Source organism: Thermobia domestica, chromosome 10 (assembly GCF_964235325.1).
Source record: "Thermobia domestica chromosome 10, izTheDome1.hap1.1, whole genome shotgun sequence".
Lineage (NCBI taxonomy): Eukaryota > Metazoa > Arthropoda > Insecta > Zygentoma > Lepismatidae > Thermobia > Thermobia domestica.
The window spans coordinates 215096548-215119373 of NC_137463.1; the positions used below are offsets into that span (position 1 = coordinate 215096548).

The window sequence follows — 22826 nt, forward strand, 5'->3', positions numbered from 1 at the left end:
AGATATACATAATAAACTGTTTGAGGACAATTGAAGCACATAAGCTTAATAATTTCATTATAACAATTTCTTTTATTGCATGCAGTTGAAGTAACAGAAAACGATTCTTTTCTACACTGTAAAGATTTTATTAGTTATTATAGATTTAGGAAAAAGATAGCATGCTTCCCAACATTGCGTAATGTTGATCCGAAGTCAGGGCTTGAGACATTAAGATTAAATAAAAGATGGGTTCTTCTCTGTTGAGTTGCAGCTAGAAATCAACGGCATCACTTACATGCTTAAGAATGAAAATACGAACTTTGTTTAGCATGGTTTATTCACATCGACAGTTACTAATTTATCTCTTATTAATTGAAAAGAAATATGTAAATTATACATTGGAAAATATGTAAATAGTTGATGAAATATAATTGTGTCTATATCTTCGAAAATACTGTAGTTACAAATTCAATAGTTACAAAACAATAAAATTCAAAAAAATCAACAAATAGTTACAAAAGTTACAAATTCCACTTTTTAGTACATTCCTGTTTAAATGTTTACAAGTAAAAGCTTTTCCGTCTAGATTTTTATCACACTTTATAACGTCAGGTGCAAAATTTTGAGATTTGGTTCCAAGATATGCTGTCAAATTCGGTAGTTTTCTGAAAGCTGAAAGAAACATTATAAAGCAAAATAGGGTAATGAATGTTTTATGTTATTTCTGTATAGCTTAAGCTAACATAACTATACGTTTGTTCTCGGTTTATTACAGGAAGGATGTATGGTAGGATTACCACATTTCTCCACTATAAGTACAAGACGTGTATTGTCAAAAGAAAATATAAAATATAAAGGTAATCAAGAGAAATCTGTCACTTTTTGTTGAGGCCTGTGTTCAATTGGCCCTAAAAAACCGGGAGTTTAATGCGAATGGAGATAAGATCAAAGTCACTTGTTTGTGTGGGTATATCCAACATAGTCCCTGGTTGTGGCAGTTCACTTACACCATGAACTTGCGTAAGAACAGAGTGAACAAGGGACCTCCATATGGCGTCATAAGGGCGTGTATGCTGTACGAGTTCAAACTGGGGTCAAACGCCGCTGCAATGAGGCGGAAGATACGTCAGGCCTTTGGTGGGGGTTTCGTGATTACGCGGACACAGCAGCGATGGTTTAAAAAGTTTAAGTACGGTGACGAAACCTTTGAAAACGCACCACGTGCCGGCAAACCAACACATGTACAAAATGAAGATCTTCAGTGAACAATTGAGGCGTACAGTGGCCAGCCATGTGAGGAGCTGGGACTACAATTCAGTGTAAGTGGGCAAACCATTCGGCAGCACCTCTGTCAACTTCGGAACCACTACAAGTTGGGTCGATGAGTCCCACATGATTTGACTTCGGGCCAGAAGGCAACACAGACTCCTCTGTTTCTTTGCTGTCTCGTCTGAAGAAGCAGTCATTTCTGGACAGGTGTTGACATGATGAGAAGTGGGTCCTGTACAAAGCTCCATGGCACCGTCATCATTGGTTAATATCCCATAAACCGGTTCCAAAATAGCCGAAACCAGCACTGCACCAGAAGAAGGTCCTTCTGTGTGTTGGGTGAACTGCTCACGGCATCGTGCATCGAGAACTGCTGCCATCAATTCAACTGTATACTATCAGCATTTGAGTCGTGCTCAAGGAAAACTCGAAACTTTGGAGCCAGCTCTTTTGAATCGCAAATGGGTGAACCTGTAAAACAACAACACTAAACCCCACGTGGCTAGGATGACCCTGGACACCATTCTACGCCTTCGATGTGAACTACTATTGCATCCGCCACACTCACTGGACATTGCACCGTCCGATTATCACCTGCTCAATTACTTGGAAAATCACCTTAGAAGACGCCAGTTCAAATAACTAGTAGAGGTGCAAAAATGCACTTGATATTTTCTTCGCTTTACGGCCCACCATTCTACCACTATGGAATCAATGGCCTTCGAGAACGTTGGCAGAAGATCGCCGATGCTGATGATGACAATTTGTGATCTTCCAGGTACATATTAGGTGACGTATCGATGTTCGAAAGTAGTTTGTGAAAAAGGGACAGAATTTTCTTGGTTACTATTATACAATAAAATAAAAGCAAAGCAAACTTATAAACTTCATGCAATACATAAGCTATTTTGGCAATTTGCTATGATATGCTATGACAAGGTCTTGAATCGTGCACTTAATTACATTATTCGTGATATTGGTAAGTAAATGCAGGACTATTGTTAGATATTAAATTAATAAATGTAGGTTGATTGGATTCCGAAGAATAAAAAAGTGAAAATACTAAGCTATACATATATATATATATATATATATATATATATATATATATATATATATATATATATATATATAGGATGATCAAGATTCGGTTCCCTATTTCATATTGAAATAAAACCCAGACTTTCATAGATAAATAAAGGTAATTAAATTCGATAATTACGATACTGAGCTTTTTAGTTGAGTTGTTATTTTTTTAAAATACATCATCACCTAAGTATCCTCCTCCGCCTCTGTGAATGCTGTGGTCAGTTGTTCACGGAAATTGCCCATGAGCCTGAAAATTTCCTCCCGAATCCTGTGCTTCATTTCCTCCCGAGTCTGGAGTGGAACTGTATACGCACTCTGTCCTTTAAATACCCCCCCCCAAAAGAAAAAGTCAGATGCGGTCAAGCCCGGGGTTCTTCGGAACCATGGAAAGTCCCCAAATCTGGAAATAGCTTTTTCCAGGGAGCATGGTCCTGAGTGTTACCCTCGATTGCATTGCTGTGTGTGCTATTACACCACCTTGTTGAAACCACACAAACACTAGATTAATATTTTTCACTCGGTGCTGTGGAAACAGGAAATTTGTCAACATTTGTTTGTATCTTTCCGCTGTAATAGTAATAGGTTGCTCCCGCTCATTCTCGAGAAAGTGTGGCCGACACACCCCTAGCACCACAGCACACAACACGACCTTTTTTATGTGGAGAGTCTTTTCATGTAACTGACGTGGATTTTCAGGCGCCTAATATTCAAAGTTCGGTTCAGATACCCGTTCAGAATGAAGCCTGATCATCTGCCAAGAGAACTGAGTCATGAATATTCTGGTATTTGGTTAATTAATTCCAGTATGGCCTGGCAACATGGCACTGGCACTCTTTTTATCTGCCTACGATTATTCCTACACTACTCTCATCTTGTATGGGTGAAATTTTATATCACATAGCAACATTCGTCCAACACTGCTCCAAGAAAGTTTGAATGTGAGGAAATGTCGCTCTACTGAATGTCTTGGACTTGCAAGAATTTTCCCCCACACGCGTGCGATGTTTTCGGCTGTACGGACTGCTTTCTTATGCGTGTGTGTTTAATCCTCTACATAACTACTTGAGTGTCTCTCTGTAACCCATCTACGTATTATTTTTCCAAATGGCACATTTCCTCTTCCTTCCTGGTCACTAAAGGCACGTCTGAATGCTTGCTACACGGACACTATTGATTCACGCTTTATAAATTCTTCTACACAAAACACGCGCTACTTTACCGGCCAACGCTCCACTATGCACTGAATCCAAGACCATCTGCTACCGGCTGATAGGACTTTCACTCACCCCCTCCCGCATCAAGCCATTGTGGCCAAATCAAAACTACGAAACTGAAACCTGGATCACCCTGCGCGATTAGGTTATCTTTAAGCCTAACAATTAAGTGAAACACTATAGATTGAAGAAACTGTTGAAGTATATGTAGCAGAATTCTTACAATGGAATTTATAATATGTAACAAGGACCAGTGGGCATTTAGGCATCTTACAACCTAGGAAATTTTCGGCCGGAGACTCCTTAGAAAATTACATAGCAAAGGTATAACTTCCATAGCAATAAAACTTTTAAAAGAATTAATTCATTGATGAAAAGTAGTTTTAGGCACTTAGCAATACAATAATAAAAGTAGAGTGCAGATTAAGAATAAACCGTCAAATTGAAGTAGCATTTTTTTTCGCTGTAAATGATTTCCTAGGACATTCTGGACTGTTATGACCCTTCCGCATACAAATAATTACATATAGATAGATATGTGTATAAACTACTATCCCGCTAGAAATGATTACGTATTATCCTATTATTTGCAACTATTTCATCACGAAATTGACTCGTAGAAATTCTTTCTAAGTGTAGGAGATTCGTTCGTGGGTGCAGATTCACTTTACGAAGACTTTCCCTTACAAGTATTAATACGCTCCCGGATCAGAAGTTCTTTCAGAAAAAATGTTCCGGGAGGGCACACGTAGAATTCCGGGGGGCATTTCTGGTACTGTTTTATTTATTATTATATTGTAGACGTATTATATTGGTCACATCCGGGGGGCACTCTCATTGCTGCGGGGTCAGTACCTCCCAAAAAACATGTCTGGAAGAAAAACTGGTCCGGATTATGTCATAGAAACGACTTCGCAAAATAACACAAACGAACTTGAGTTAGGAGGCCACTAAAAACGAGAATACTGTCTAACAGAGTCAAATCAGGAGCGTCGCAGCGGATCTTACGCGAAGTGCGTACGCAAGTAGCAAACGAGTCAGCAATGGAAGTATGCGCATAAACGAGGAGTGTAAAAATCACTTGATATCGCAGAAAATTACATAGGTTAAATCACTTTCAACCTGTAAATATGTACTTATAAAATACAAGTTCTCTACATCATGCGGAAATACTCTGTTGGTGGAAATTAGTATGTTACACAGTTGTGTTTGGTATGTACTCATGCATTTTAACCATAGTGTAGCCCTTATAGTGATTTCAAACTTGTACAGAGGTTGTTCAGCCTACGTTTGGCCGATTTCGTTCCTTCCCCCTCGCGGGCAGAATGAACTCACCTGACCAGGATCATGGCGTCCTGCAGCGTGTCGTGTTAATTTTTTTCCAAGTGTGTGGGTTTCCGCTCTGTGACTAAAATGCCGCCCAAAATAAACCGTTTTGGGAAGGCTATGTTGCGGCTCTTTATCACGCCCACTTTAGTATTTCTGTCATTAGAAAACAGTGCAAAAAGAATGGTTGCAACATCAGTTTAAGTTTAATAAAAAAATGTTATTAAAAAGTACCATGGCAACGAAGCTTCACCATTTACATCACCAACGAAGTTGCCTGGGAAGCGGGAATGCACCAAGGCCACCTCCACCATAATGAGGCAATGCAAGAAAATCCGCCAACACAAAGGGACGTGTCTTTGGGGACTGTGAGCCAGACGTTACACCATCAACTCAAGCTGGAAGAAGTCATGAAAGCTCGCGGCCATCTTCTCACCAATGCCCACCAAAAGGAACGAAAGTCTAACACTCGGGAGCTGTACGAACGGCATCTGGCAAAACAAGGGTGGATGTACGTCGTAACTCTCGATGAAGCATGGATTTACCTTTCCGATCGCGGCAAACCGAGAGCAATCATGTACCGAAAGAAAAGCCCCAAGAACTTCAGAAGGTGGGTCCGTGTCTGTAAAGAATCCTTCCCAAAAGGGTTCATGGTCGTTACTGGCTATTGTTACCGAGGTAAACTGAAGATTCGTAGGGTGGCGAAGAACTGCAAAATAAATTCGCAGTATTTTCAGGAGCTGATCATGCGGCCGATCTACGAGCATGAGATTCCAACAATGTACGGAAATGACGCCAATCTGGTGCGCATTCACATGGACAACGCCTCATCACATACCTCACGATCGTCCCTCGTATACTACAGGGAGATGAAGGAAGCAAGAGGTATACAAGTGATAACTTTTAATGACGTACCTGTTAAATCTCCAGATGCAAGTTCTATGGACTATTGTGGATTTGGATTGCTGAAGCGGGCTTTGGGAAAGCGGCGTGTGACAACTGTGGAAGGACTTTGGAAACCTGTGCTTTGGAAACCTTGGAATGGGACAAGATTCCCCTCCCAGTTCTTCAGAGAAGCCTATTATAGTGGAAATTACGATGTTGGGCTATTGTTAGGAACCAAGGGAAACACATCGAGCACTTACGAACCTGGCGCCATGGATTCTTCTAAAATTTTAGGTAAGTCGAAATTGGCCAAATGTAGACTGAACAACCTCTGTAACATCACTTGTAAGCATGAAATACTGGTTTCCTACATTGTGAAAAATTTCTCCGATGAATTTTAATATCCTAGGCAACTTTCTTTCATATGTACTCACTCTTTTTAACTGTAAATTACCATTTTATGATGGATTATTCTATTTGAATGGAAAATAACAAAAAATGATAGTAATGTCTTTGGGAACACCTCAAATTAAGCCAGAATTTATGATTTTAAAATTGCTGATTTTCTAGGTGTATATAATGGAATTAAGGAAATGGATCGGATAGATACAAAGAGTAGTAATATTAGTGAATTGACCAATATATTGTATAACAATATATATGATGTGCTAGATAATTGTGTACCTAAGACAACAACTAGCAATAGGCCTAAATACAAAGACTCTTGGATGAACAAAGAGCTGAAATCATTAATTAATAAGAAAACCAAATATTTTGTTAAAGCAAGACAAACAAATAGTAATACATGGTATCAAAGATACTCAGATTTACGGAAAATTGTCAAAAAGAAATACTTAGAGGCGAGAAAATCACATTACATGAGTTTGGAAAATAGTGTTGTCAATAACAATATGTTTTTCTGGAAAATATTTAAAAGTTCTGATGGCAAGCATATACCAACTGAAATGAAACATAATGACAAATCAGTTACAGAATTAAATGATGTTGTGGAATTATTTAAAGATGTTTTTAGTGAAAATTTTAATTTAGAATTAGGACATTACCCAGATACGCAGGTTATGAATTCTCCTTCGCTCATTAGCAACCATGACGTCATAGATATACCTAATATCACTAAGTCTGATGTAATTCATGCAATCAAAGTTATTAAGGCGAGCACAGCGCCTGGTCCTGACAATATCCCCTATTATATAATTAAAGCCTGTAGTACCGAATTGTCAACTGTTTTAACAAATATATTTAATGCACCCCTGAGAAATGGTGAATTTCCTTCAATGTGGAAACAAGTATACATTGTACCAGTACACAAAGCAGGTGATCGTAGAATTATAAAAAATTATAGACCAATAACACTAGTCAATGCATTTTGCAAGATTTTTGAAATTATAATACACAAGCATTTATATTTTAATGTAAAAAACAAATTAAGTGAATTTCAGCATGGATTTTATAAAGGGAAATCGATTGTAACAAATCTTGTACATTTTACTGATTTTACAGATTTAGGACTTAAGAATAGATTACAAGTAGACACTATATATATAGATATGTCAAAAACTTTTGATTCCATAGAGCATGAACTTCTTATTGATAAATTAAGAAACATAGGTCTATCTCCATTGTACATTCGATGGTTTGTAAGCTATCTAGCAAACAGAACGTTTAAAGTAAAAATTGGTCAAATAACCTCTAGTTACGGTTATATAAAGAATGGCATACCTCAGGGATCTCCTCTGGGACCCCTTCTTTTTTCAATATTTATTAATGATTTGCCTGAGAAAATTAAATACTCAAATATTTTGTTGTATGCCGATGATTTAAAATTATTTAGAATAGTAAATAGTGAGTATGATAACTACTTACTACAGGAAGATCTAGATACTGTTAGTACATGGTGTAAAAGTAACTTATTGAAAATAAATTGTGACAAAACTAAATACATATCATATACTAACAAAATCCAATACTACGTGAGCAAATATGTAATTAATGGAGTAACATTGCATAAAGCCGAACAGATTAAAGATTTGGGTATAGTGTTTGACAGAAACATGAAATTTACCTATCATATAAATGATATAATCCAAGGGACTAGAAGAATAATAGGGTTTATTTTCAAACAATAGCCTGAGTTTAGAAATGCCAGCTCATATGTATATTTATACAAGATGCTTGCAAGATCAAAATTAGAGTTCGGTGTAGTTATTTGGAATAGTATAGGTATAACGTTGGCAAACAAAATTGAATCAGTACAAAAATGTTTTATTAGGTTACTCTGCTATAAAATGAAAAAAGAGTACTACTCACGTAGTTATGAATACTGGTGTCAATTTTGGGGATTGCAGGTAGTGCTCTCAACGGGTCGTGTCGGGTCGGGTTGAAGACCGACCCGACCCGACCCGTGACAAGAATTGACTGACCCGACCCGATGACCCGACCCGATGACCCGATCCGACCTGACTGACCCGAGCCCTGATCCGATCTGATTGACCTGACCCGATAACCCGACCCGAGCTGACCCGGTTGACCCGACCCGACAACCCGACCCGAATAACCCGACCCGAGTAGCCTGACCCGACAACCCGACTCGAACTGACCCGACTGACCCGACCCGAGTTGACCCGTTTGAGAGCACTATGGTCACGACACTGGGTGAACGCCAAAATGCACTCACATTGGGAAACTAGTTTTAAAAGCATAATTTTAGAAAATAAAGCATAAAGCATAATTTAAAATATATAGCACAATTTTTGGAAAATTCTCTTTAACTGAAAGTTTAACATACTGTGTTAATATTTTTTAAAGCCAATATTTACAATGCAAAATCATTGAGAACATACCAATGCAACAATGAAGAGCTTATTTTCATTTCTGTAAACTTTCCGGTGCAATCCTTTGATGTGGAGAAAAGAAAGTAAAAGAAGAAATTTTTCCGCCAACAATGAATAGTATGCAAGAACTCCATACTATATTGTTACAGTGACGACGCCAGCTTTAATTTCTTAGGAGGGCAAAGGAGGGGTAGATACATTTTAGGGGGGCGGCTATTTGCCATACCAAAAATGACATATTTATTACTTTTGACTTATCTTACGTGACATTGTGTGTTTCGTTGCTGTTTTTATGTTAGATCCATATGATTATAAATTAAACTTATTTCAAATAAAATTTGTAACTAACAAATAAGTAACGTCTGCACATGAAATATTTTTCAATGAAACTTTTGAAGCCTAAACATAAATTGAATTACTTTCGCGTATGCTACAAGTAACACATTCGTCTATATGCTACGTATCTCTCGCTCTCTCCCTCTCTCTCTCTCTCTCTCTCTCTGTATATATATATATATATATATATATATATATATATATATATATATATGTAGAGAGAGAGAGAGCCAGAGAGAGAATTTACGAGGAGCTGCTGAAAATGTCGTAGTCCAATCCAGAAGGAGTGTAGGTACTAGGTAGAAAAATGAAACCGTACTTTAGAAAAACATATCTCTGTATGTACAAATATAAATTTTCATATTAATAATGAAATTCTTATTGTTTCTCAGGCCTCTGAAGTGATTGTGTGTGCCCAAACAGATAATTTCACGAACATCCAGATCCTTACTGTTATAACATTTTTGTTCCACCAAGGAAAGTCACCGAAGTAAATTAATTAGGAAATCAGTGAAACACCGCGGAACTCTCCTCCGTTATATATAGTGTTGAAGAAGTAATTGGCTTAGTATAAACGTAGCAATTTCTCAACAAATTATGCTTTACATCCAGGATGATTAAAAGCAATGACTCTTCCTGAAATCATGGATGCAATTTGTGACATTATTCTTGAAAATTGCATTTCAGCCAGTGGTGGATATAGCCCGGGGCCGGAGGGCCTAGGCCACCCCAGTTATTGTGTGACAAAAATAATTTAAGCTATTTATATTTATTATAGTCTGAGATCTGCACCCCGCTTTCTCAGTTTTTACCTTCTCAACAAAACTTGTGTCAGGGATTCTGGGCATTTCTTTGGAACTCGTCGGTAGCATAATTCAGAATGGCTTGGGTATGCGCAAGTTCTCGGCATAATGGGTTCCCAAAATATATGTCAGGAGAATAAAAGGGTAACGGCATTAAGAGAAGTATTCTTCCAATTTGACCGTAATGCTGATCAATTTCGCTCACGAATAGTAACCATAGATGAAATATGGTTGTACCACTATGATCCTGAATCGGAACAACAGTCAATGGAGTAGTAGCACTCATTTCTCCATCGCCCCAAGAAGTTCAAGACACAGAAGTAGGTTGAGAAACTGTTTGGAACATTCTTCTGGTATAAGTATGGAGTGGTAGACTACCTCTTCAATGGTCAGATATTTAATCCAGAATCTCTACATTACTTACAAAACTGAAAGAAAAATTCAAAGTTCAACGCTGCGGAAAATGAAAAGAAAGGAATTCTGTTCCTTCAGGAGAATACACCTGTCCATCAAGCCCCTGCGAACATAACTGACATTGCATAATCTAGGATTTCAATGTCTAGATCATCATTCTTATTCCGCAGATTTAGCTCCGTCTAACTATTACGTGTACTTATTTCCCAAACTTAAATAACACTTGAAAGATGCCATTTTAGATCTGATAGGGGTAGTGCTACGAACAGTGGTGCGAGGAAATCTAGATTTTTTTTAACTTTTCTGCAAAAGCTGGAGCACTGTACAAGGTAGTATATTGACTCTCGGGGGAAGAGAAGAAGAAGTAAAACTTCACCAATCCACGTGCACTCCTTCTGGGTTGGGCTACGAATTTTTCAGCAGTTCCTAGTCAATATGGTAGACGTCACGTCAGTACTTTGAAACAAAATAAGTAAAGGAGCACTAGTATAAACCAATTACTAACTAAAGATCAGCACTCTGACAATACATTTTATTGGGAATCAATTTCATTCCATAATTTTATTATTATCATTTGCAGGAAGGGAAAACACAACTCTTTTTATCTCCTTCAAAAAATTAAGCCCTAGTAGTTGCAAACTAAGCTGTTATAAGCACATCCTCTGAATATTGGAAGCCGAGAATAATGTTTCAGAAAAAAGAAGTTTTAAATAAAACAAAATATGAAACTGAAAACTTCAAACCTGGACAAATACAAACAAGTTACCTAACTGGTTTTACCTTTCTTTTGTTTCCAATCGAAGTTGATCCAATGAGAAGAAAACAAGTCGACCAAATCTACTATTGTTCGCTAGGCACAATTATTAAAAATCATAAGAAAGAAGTATAACTAAAATTTACCTCAAAAGGGGCTAAATTAGAAAACAGAAATATGCGTGCATACCCAGACGCTCAAAGAAGAAAGCTTGAGGATTAATCTGCCACATAGTAAATTCATGGAAAGTAGACTACAATTTGTCAATGAGATTGGTTATGATACTGATATATAATACTACATGAAGAATGTTTAAAGATTGTACGAGTCTGGGGAAGCAGTCTAGGCGGCAGTCAGGGGGGCAGAAGTAGCTACTAGGGGGGGAGCTCGCCCCCCTTGCCCCCCTCTGGCGTCATCACTGTATTGTTATGTTTACTTTTTGAACTTAAACACTTTCTGTACTTTTTGGTGGCATCTTTTACTTTCCCTTTCTGTATATATGTGCCTGTAAGGCGCACACAAATGATAGAAAAAATTTATTCGAGCAAAGCACATCTCTTTAAAATGAATTAAGTAGAAAGTTCATTAAATATGAGAGAAACTAGTTGCAAAAAAATATCAATAAATAGATCAAGATATTTAGAATATTTGATGTATAATAAATATACATTATACACGATTAATGTAAAATAATCATTGAAATTAACAATAAAGCATAATTTTAAAAAAGCATAATTAAACAAGAAATAAAGCATAATGTGGGTTGCTCTAACAATTAAGTTGTATGAAGACGAGAAGAAAATCGAAAGCTGATTCCTTAACGAATTTCGTTGATCATCTTTGTGTCTACAAAAACGCATTCCTAGAAACCTACAAGCTAGGTATCATCTCTGTGATTATATCAGTTTCTAGTGCTACATGTGAAAGGTCATTCTCTTCTTTGAAAAGATTAAAGACTTGTATACGCAAGTCAATGACTCATGATACGTTGAAAAACTTAGTGTTACTTTATATTGAGAAGAAAATTGCTAAATCGTTAGATCTTTAACAAGTTGTGGATATGTTTCCTGCTGCCAACACGGATAGAAAGATCCTCTTCAAGTAGAGGCATGAACCTATAAGTTATTTTCTTTACCTGTAAAAGTGTATTTGCTTCCACTTAAGTCAACCAGCTACACATATTTTAAACGCCATGATTAAATAACTATTTACTTATATTAGAAATCAATTGCATTAATGTATCCTAGTTGTTTGAGGTACTAAATTCTTATATTTTCACTGTTTTCCAAAGAGTAAAATCATGAACAATAAAGATGGAAACATTCACCTTGAATACACACACACACATATATATATATATATATATATATATATATATATTGGAGATGTCCCCCTCCTCTTGGGCCCTTCATTGCCCCCCCCCTGAAAAAAACTCTAGCTACGCTACTGGACACCATGCACCAGAGATGAATTCTCTACCACTGAGCCACCGCGGCCCTGCTTGGGCTTGGTCGTCCATATCCAATCTCTCTTTTGGCGTTGCTTAAACAACTTCTAGTTTTGTTCTAAATCCAGACTCCATATTGGCGTAGATATTAATATTACAGTCGATTGGTAAAATCAATCTTCCACATTTAAAAATTAAAGTACACACAAGTAGAAAAATAAACATTTATCATAAAAACACTAGCTGCAAGTGTTCAAAATAGATTTATGGTTTCTATAAAATCAATTGAAAATTGCTATTTTTAATTAGGCAGCTAGTGAAAAACAGCAGCTTTCGACTCCAGCCGAGTTTAAACTCAACCTAAACTCAGTTGACCAAAGTGAACTGACCCGACAACCCGACCCGATAACCCGACTGACCCGACCCGACAACCCGACCCGATAACCCGACCCGAGGTGACCCGACCCGACAACCCGACCCGAGTTGACCCGATTGACCCGACAACCCGACCTGAATAACCCAACCCGACCCGACAACCTGACCCGAGCTGAGCCGACTGACCCGACCCGACAACCCGATCCGAGCTGACCCGACTGACCCGACCCGATAACCCGACCCGTTTGAGAGCACTAATTGCAGGCATTGAGCGACAGGAGAAAAGTTATTGAAAGAGATTTTATTAAGAAATTACTAGACAATAGCTATCATAGTGAATATTGCTTGCATAATATAGGTATAAGGGTACCAAAGTATAATACAAAAAATATATCAACATTAGTTCCATTGAATCCGAAATCTGTAATTTTAAGAAGACTGACCAATTCTTTTAATTTAGTTTAATTTATTTTTATCAGTATAAAAGCATGTATTTTAGAACTTGACAAATATTATTTTTACTATGTATGACGACTATTTTGATACTAAAAAAAATGGTGTTAATTTGACAAGGAATTATTAATCCGATATTATTTTACTTTATTTTATCATTATGTTTTATTGTTTCAGTATATAGCTTACATTGTATGTAATATGTGTTTATATTGTCTGATAAAGTGCTGTATTTTTGCCGTTAGGCTGTTCATGGCACAGAAATAAACATTATTATTATTATTATTATTATTATTATTATTATTATTATTATTATTATTATTATTATTATTATTATTATTATTATTATTAATCAGTACCAAAAAGATAATGTTTTTTCGCCTGACAGCGTGTTCGTTCACAATTTAGCTGTAGTGGACGTTGAGTCAGCAGTTTAGCATATGACATCACGCAAAGTTTTCTGACAAGTGGTGAGTATGAGCTATGAAGTCGTTTTGATAAAATTTAAGTATGTTGTTTTAGGATAATAATGAAATGTACCAAACTAAACATACCATAAAACATTACAATAATAATTTAGAAAAAAGAATTGTTCAAAATGCTACCTTTTATTCTTGTACGTTTTCTCTCAGTTTTGCAACCCTACGCAGTTTGACTTGTTTGCCTAGTCGGAAATCCGTTGCTGACAAGGATGAATGAGCGTCCTGTATGAACTTCAGAAACGATAGGAAAATAAATTGTAAAATACAGGACACTGAATACTGTTAATTTTCTCTGTTTAAGAGGATGAGGGTATTGTTAGTGGGATGAGACCCAGGTTCTCCACCATAGCCCAGAAACAAGAAAAGCAAACATTTAGTGGAGGCATCCAGGTTTCCCAAACAGCAAGAAATTTTAAGTGTGAAGTTAGCTGGCAAAGTCATTACTATATCTTCTGGAATCAGAAAGGTGTCTTTACTCGTCGATTTATTGAAAGAGAAAGCAACAATTAACGCATCTATCTCCTATACAACATTGGAACATTTACTAGCTGCCGCATCCAGAAAATGCTGGATTCCTGTCAACAGGTGTGCTACCCTACCACCATAATGGTCGGTTACATGTGTCTCTGAGATGGATTTTCCCAGTTTTACACAGAATTTAACGTTCGCTCGTTGTTCTAACTTGTTGTCCGTGATGAAATCGCAGACGTGGTAACACACGTGGTCATAATAACACCAGCTACACAGCTCCTGATACAGGACGATGTTTCGTTTCAGAATGATTATGAAGGTCAGTGTTCCCTGTGTTTTTGCGTGTTTCTTTGCGCTGCCATCTGTTGGCGTGTTACAGAACTAGTCTTGAAACTTTTTGATACTATCTCATATTTCTGGGTATTACCGGGATCTACTGCGGATGACTCTTTTGGCGTGTGTACTATCCGGAAAGTGGGAAGAAAGGAAGGCTTATGGGACCTATTCACTAGAAACCATCCCGGCATTTGCTTGGTGTGAAGGAGGTAGCCCCCCCCAAAAAAAAACTTCTCAGGATGGTTGTGCTGAAAAAGTTGGTCAACCTTTTCGACCGATGTTGTCAAACTTTTCAACCAAGTGTCATAAACTACATTATAATCTTGCTACAGTTTAGTAATATTACATTAAATGTGATGGCCATTTACATTTAATTTTCAGTTTTTTAAGTGTCATCGCCGTTTTCATAAAGTACTCATTTTCAAGCACATAATATAAGTAAAGTATATTGGGAAAGGATATGTTTCCACGTTCTTACTGAATGGTCTATAAATATTTTCCTTAGTGTTACTGCAAATCAAAGGTTGACAACTACAATAATTTAACTTTCGAACAATTCCAAATGCAGTTGGACAAAAATTAATTATTGTTAATTCTATTATCAAATTGCCCGACATCGATTTCTTGAATTTTATTTATAATTAAATATTAAATTCGCTTAGTCAGTCTATGCTCTATGAGAATGAGAACAGTAAACTTTTAAATAGAACAATAATGTTTTATTTTGGATTATGGCAGTAATTAGTTCTAGCATTGCTGTTCCAATCAAATTGCATTTTATAACAGTATATCCCACCTGAGATTTTATGTTCTTACCTAATAGAATTATCATGAAACTTTTTCTTCAACTATTTTTTGTCTCACCAATTCGATTTATATAATACATGGTCAACTTTTTTAGATAACCGAGTGCTTGTGATAGCTACTGTTTAGCTACAGTATACGGATTACAGGGTGGCCGACAAGTCTTCGTAACCGAAGGTTTGAGTATAACAGAGCAATGTCAGTGTTATTTGTTGTGGTACTGGTAACAGTTTTTTCATGGTTACAAATAGCACTGTCTGGTATCCCTGCTTTCAAGCACTGAATAATATCCTTGCATTCAAGATCACCTGGAGCATATCAGTTTTGAAGTTACAAACTTGAGAAATAGTGTAATCATATATGAGGCAAGCAATGACACAAGTAATAACTGCGTTTATAGATCGCCTTGGCATCTTGTAAAGCAACAATATTTAATTAGGAGAAACTTGTGTTTGCATCAAATTGTGTCAAAGAAAGGCTCCGTAGTGTAAGTAGCAAGACGCGTGAGGAAAGTATGTGCTGTCGTCGCTCGGCCTCCAACTAAATTGATCTCCCCAGCTCGTTGCGATATCTCTAGATCGCTTCGCAAAGAGCAGCTGAAAAAAACATACAACTTTCGACAGTGCATTATCACATTAAATAAGAGTTGTATATGAAAGCATATTTGTTACCGATAATTGTGATTCAATTATCTAACAACGATAACGAACAGTTTGATCCATCCTACAGTACTTTTTTGACACAATTTCCCAATTCTGTCTCGCTCTTGAGTGTTCATTTCAGACGAATGAAAGATATTCGTATACAGTTTTTCTTCCATACATGTTTTTGGGGGGCACTGCTTCCCCGGAGGACACCAAAATAATACGTCTCCAGCAGTCCCCCCCCCCCCCCCAGAATATTAAAAGTGCCCCCAGAAACATTTTTCTTAAAGAACGACTGTTCGTATATCGCAATTCGTACATGACGATTTGGTCTTCTGATCTAAAGAAAATCCTCATTACGTGCAAGGGTTAGAATGAACCCCACTTCATGTTATTATATGGATTATGGCCACATCATGACACTTATTTGTCCAATATTTTTGACGAATATGCAAATATGCATTCTTATTTAGACAATTTAGACATGCTGCAAACCTGGTTAACACCTCAGCTACAAGAGAAGTGAATCGCGGATCGTGTGTTAGTTCAACAGGATGGGACTCCAGCAGATTGAGATTTTCAGATGCATGATTTCCTTTATGAACCATTTCCAGGCTGTTGGATTTGGTGTGATTCTCCAACATCCCTACTCCCACTAAAATGGCCACTACGAAGCAGGACTTTACGACACCAAACAACTCATAATGGGAAAATAAGTCACATGTCTCTCAACGTCGTACAGGATAGATGAAGAATAGCGTGAAAGTATGTAGAGGATTTTTAGGACGATGAATCCTGGATGCTTTACAGAATGTCAAGGAGGACAATGGAGGTAGCACGATTAAGCATATACAAATCTTGTTGATAAATGGTTCGTTCTCAACTATAATATGTAATAAATAAGTTAATATTACACTGACATCGCTCTTTGTGATACTCAAACTACAGGTACTGGGATTTCTCGGACACCGTGTTGTTATAGCAAAAGAACAAAATAATATGTTCAAAATAAGAAACGAATTGAAATTTAGAGCAAGATGTGTTACCCTGTTGTCATATCATGAGTATTCCGCTAAGGTATTTGCTTTAACTAAATTTTCCAATGAGCGGATAGTTACAGAGAACGCTTCAGCGGAATACTCATGATGTGGCAACAGGGTAACACACGACTTGCTCTAAATCAATTTGTTTCTTATTTTGAAAAGATAAAAATATGAAACGTCTTACCTCAATTTTGAACATCCGCTTCCTCAAACTCGTGGTTGCAATTGGGACAGATTACAACTTCAGGAGCTTCAGGAGCCTGATTGCCATGAGGTTGTGGAGGGTGATTCTTCAAGTACTCTAGCTCTGCCTAATATTCAGGATCAAAGACACTCAAATTAGTGATAATCATATAATTGCAAATTTAATAACAAACAGATAATGATGAGAAAGTAAAGACTTTGATTCTTTAAAAAAACACATATTTCGCTTCATTTTACGATTGATACTTAGGCGTCTTTTCTGCATTCGAAATTTGCATTATGATAAGATCAATATAAAACATTGTATTGTGTCAGAGGCAAATCATACCATAAAACACATATTTCAGTAGATTATCAGAAACCTAACAGGTTGCGACTTACAGCTAGATAAAAAGGAAAAGCTAAGTGAAACGGAAAAGCCAAATAATACATTTTAGACAATATAAAAATCTTGGATGAAAAAGTGCCTGTGTGAATGAAATGAGTACTTTTCTAGGTAAAAGTCAAAGCAAGTGTACTTAAGGTCAGTCAACTCAATACAGCTTTATAGTCAATTATATCTTTATTCTAGATATACTTATATATACATTCTAGAGTGTATATACATTCTAGAGTGTATATACATTCTAGAGTGTATATACATGTGTTCAAGGTACAACGATTATCTCCTCTCAGAACAAGATCCTGATTTTAAGACTGGAATTCACTGGAACTGAAGAAGTTGTATATAATTTACCCACTTTATAGAATCATATTACTAATTTGTCCGTCCTTCTTCTCATGGAATGTTGATCCTTCTCACGGATAGCAATCGACAAATCTGAATATATTGATAAAAAGATTGTGATTGGTTCTCACTTTAAGCTTATATAGGTAATTTTCAGGGATATAGAAGCGTTCTAATGAGGCTGTTTGTTGAAAAAAAAAGTATGACGTTGTATGAGAGATTTTGATTTATGTTGGTTCTGTGAGACAGAATGATTTGTAAGCATTCCCGACAAACGTCTACATGTAAGCATCTAGAATAGTGTTCACATATTTCTAGATTAAAATACCGGGACACTTTATGATAAGATAGAGTATCTTCATAGTTAGGCACTTGCTCGTTGTTGAAATATCAAAATTAGCCTAAATATTGTATAATAGTCTTATCAATATGCATAATAACCATCACTAAAAGTCAATGGCAGAGAGTACATTATTTCTATTAGTTGAGAATCAATTACTAATAAAGGCGGTGGAAATTTTTAATATATATATATACAGGGTTTGTCCGGGAAGTAATAGGACTGATTTTATTCCGCCATGACTGTACTTCGGAGCGTGCGCGGAAGAGGGCGTTCCTAGCTAACGAACGAGCGGCTGGTCAGTTGTCTCCGAGCACACGGAGAGTCAGGACAGGCTTTTTCGCGCGACGTGTTTCTGTGAGTGGTGCAGGCCGAAAATGCAGCCTTCGTTAGAGCAGAGGTACGCGATTAAATTCTGTGTTAAACTCGATAAATCTGCGACAGAGACGTTTGATATGATCAAGCAGGCTTACCCAGATGATGCTTTAGCAAGAAGTGGTGTGTTTCGGTGGCACAAGGCCTTTTCGGAGGGCCGGGAAGAGGTCGCCAATGAAGACCGTGCTGGAAGACCTTCGACTTCGACAAACACCGACAATGTGACTCGTGTGCGCGAAGTTTTAAACTCAGACCGTCGACTAAGTATTCGTTTAATTGCCCAGATGTTAAATTTACCAAAAACTGTGGTTCATGAAATTGTGACGGAGCATTTGAACATGCGCAAGGAGTGCGCGAAGATTGTCCCAAAAGTGCTCACTGACGACCAGAAATTGCGGCGAGTGGAATTGTGCCAAGAAAATTTTAACATGTGTGAAAGTGATCCCCAATTTTTGAATAACGTAATCACAGGTGACGAATCATGGATCTTTGAGTATGATCCCGAGACAAAGAGGCAATCTTCCGAGTGGCACACGCCGGCGTCTCCTCGCCCAAAAAAGGGAAGAATGAGCAAATCCAAAGTGAAAACGATGCTCATTGTCTTTTTTGACATCAAAGGCATCGTCCACCATGAATTTGTTCCTCCTGGACAAACCGTCAACGCCAAGTTTTACGTAGAAGTGCTCAAGAGACTCAAACGAAGGGTCAATCGGGTCCGACCAGACATCGGAGCCGACTAGAAGCTGCACCACGACAACGCCCCGCCTCACACCGCCTTTCTTGTGAACAGCTACCTGACCAAGGCCGGCATCCCAACGCTTCCGCAGCCGCCCTACAGCCCAGATGTACCCCCGGACTGCTTTTTGTTTCCTCGCCTGAAATGCCCGATGAAAGGCAAGCATTTTGAGACGACAGAGGGGATCCAAGCAGCTTGCACCGCGTCTCTGAAGGCTATTCCGGAGAATGACTTCCGTGACGCCTTCAATGCTTGGAAATCGCGCTGGCAGCGCTGCATCGACGCAGAAGGAGCCTATTTTAGAAAGTTTTTAAAGAATTGTAACGATAGGCTCATTTTTTTTAAATCGACTCAGTCCTTTACTTTCCGGACAAACCCTGTATATATACCGCAAGAATGATATCACTTTTATGTTGAAAGGAAACCGGAACATTTGGAGTCTTGAACAATTCCTTTGAAACAGGATAGATTATCTTAATTCGGGACTGCTGGAAACACTAGTCTAGACATGTATATTTCAGCCATGGTTAAATATTAATAATTGCTTCAAATAATTATATGCTTTAAATAATTAATCAATATATATCTAAAATTCAACAAGTGTATCTTTGGGGTGTATATTATTTCTAGAAGAAAAGTGGTACACTCACTTCTAAATACATTATACGTACGTATATACTTAAAAAGTCCTTCCTGTTCGACCACAGAAAAACAAAGTATAAATTTTACACATAAGTTTAAGAAACAATACGGGAAAAGCATTTTTGCGGAAATCAAGACAAGATGACACTTGTACAAAATTTTACGTTACGATACGAGGAAACGTTATTTCTTGTCTCGTATTGTCTCGTAGGCAACACTAATACTGAAGCAGCGTTGCCAGACTCACAGCTCGGAATTATTCCAAAACCTGATTGAAATTATGCTAGATTCGGTCAAATTATGCTAGATCCTCATAATTACTAATTCAAAAGTTTTTTAAAAAAGAAAATCGAAGTTGAGATACAATAATGTAACTTAAAATACGCAGAGCGCAAGAGTACGAGGGTAGAAGTGTCAATACTTCACGCACCAAATCTTAAACTCAAATAAACTGGTGTAGTCGTTGCCAGACTCGCAGTTTGGAATTATTCTGAATAACCTTGGGTGGAGCTAGAAAAAAAGTAAAAATACAATAATGTATCTCTGGGATGGACCGGGTCAAACACATGGCGAAAGGCCTTTAAGTCACTCGTTTTGTAACTCATTTTCAGAAACACTAAATTGATTTTATTCCCAAGACCCTTCTCTAAAGGCATCGGTAAAGAGATTACCTCCCGCCGTTTCGAACTTGCTTCGAACAATAAGACTGCCTGTATGGTTTACCGACTGTATGAATCAATGGGAGAGGATACATTTCTGCCGTTCTTTTTCTACCCACGACCAACTTCTTTCTCATCTCCAGGTTTTGCGGCTTTTTGATAAACTTGCTGAAATTATGCTAGATTTTGGCAGGATCCTAAAAGCAAGTTGCTAGATGCTAAAGACATGTAAATTATGCTAAAACTAGCATCATTATGCTAGACCTGGCAACACTGTACTGAAGTAAGTGTGGCATAGCATAGTGTATAGCTCTTCCAGTGTTTCGGCGTTTCTGGAAAGGAGTTTGTCATTCCATTAGGACCGCCTTTTAGTTACTTTCGATAAAGATATCCACACCAATGGGCTTGGAAAATGGATGTCCTAATCTCAAATCGTATTTTCGGATACCCATAGTATTCACAGCTTTATGTATACAATGTTTAACTAAATTTTCCGCATTTCTAATTTTTTTGTGTTTATTTGGATGTTTAAATTAATTCAGAATATTAGATTTATTTTTTGTGAAAAAGTAACTAAAATACTTCACATTAAAATGAAATTAGCTTTGCTTTAACCTTACTATTAAAATAATCATTAACTAAAAGTATCATTTTGTAATTGTTGATTGAACAAATTTTGAGCTTTAAAAATATTTCTGAACTGGAACTTCCGAAAGAAAAAAAAAAAGAGGATACCACTTGAATTTATTAAAATTTATGAAGTAATAGCATCAGAATTGAAATTACTCAAAATGATAGATAATCTAATAGTGCTTCTAAATATGGGACCTAGGAAATAGCTGTTTAATAAATATTAAAGAATACCTACTTCTTTCTGTTCTATCTAGATAGCTACCGCCTTGTTGCAGAGTAGTGTGGACTTTGTACAGCAAATATATGAAGATATGGCTGAATTTACAAATACCAAAACTCCTTTTATTTATCACGTATATTTCGTTTGCAAATCAACAGTGGTAAAATAACGTAGGTATAAAGCTTAAACACATACACTGACCAGCCAAAACATTATTATCATCTGCTACTTATTGAACGAAGTCGTTGGGCTGACGTGAGACACACGAGCCACAGAGTAGCTGCTCGCCAGACGGTAACAAAGGTCTTACTCGATAAATTAATGTGATGTCTGTGCGTATAATGGAGGTCAGCGATATATGAGAGTTTGATTCGGACCAGATTGCAATAAGCAGACGGCTGGGAACGAGCATCTCGGAAACACCGTGACTTACGGGGTGTTAGTGAGCTGCCGTGGTTATTGTCTTCCAAATCACTAGATATGAGGTGGCCACACTTCAGTAGAGATGTCGAACATCGTAGATTTTCAAGGTTGTATAACAGCGTAGAACGCAAACTGTGGGAAAGTAATCGTAGATTTTAACAGTATATCTAAGTTCTGAGACTTTAACAGAACAAAACACGAGTATATCTGCGCATACAGTTCATCATCCCACACATTTGTCAATGTTAACTGCACGGCATCATAGAATGTGTACGTGCGTATTGTCATTCTCAGAGCAATGGCAGAACATTGTGTGGTCCGATGAATTACAATGAAGCTTTTATTGCGTCAATCATCGGCTCGGAATTCGTTTTCATTTAGGGTACAGCTGCTCGAGACATGAACAGTAGGATGACAGGTCCGTGGCGCCTTCATTATGACTTGAGAAACCTTTATATAGTCATCCATGGACCCAATAGTTCATGTGGAGGGCACCACGACAGCCGTAGCTATCAGAAGGTCATTGCTGATCACGTACACCTATTCATATAGACCGTATTTCCAGCGGACAATAGTATCTCTTGGCAGGACAATACCTTATCACAAGGCCAACGTTATTCTCCAGTTGTCCGAAGAGCGTAATGGTGGCCTTTAATTGCTGTAAGGGTTCTCAAACTCATCTGATGTTTACCCAATTGAACACCTTTAGGATGTCATTGAATGTCAAATCCAAGCTCATTGACACCCTCCAAATATTCACAGTTGTGTGCAGATATGGTGTGCATCCAGCCACCTACTAATGTCTCATTACTTCCATACCAAACAGCATTGCTGCTATTCTGCCAAAGATAGACATACCAGATATTAAATAAGTGGTCATAATGTTCT

At 37.4% G+C, this 22826-nt stretch overlaps 1 protein-coding gene across 1 annotated transcript in view; it reads right to left on the minus strand.

Moving 5' to 3' along the window:
- Positions 1 to 301: 301 nt before the first annotated feature.
- Positions 302 to 22826, minus strand: part of LOC145662173 (uncharacterized) — a 38793-nt gene continuing 16268 nt past the window's right edge. Inside the window, exons 4-5 of the mRNA XM_081727506.1 lie at positions 17164 to 17290; positions 302 to 654 (exon numbers count right to left, since the gene is read on the minus strand). Coding sequence (XP_081583632.1) covers positions 17165 to 17290 — 126 coding nt within the window. The 3' untranslated portion in view covers positions 302 to 654; position 17164. The remainder of the gene's footprint in view (positions 655 to 17163; positions 17291 to 22826) is intronic.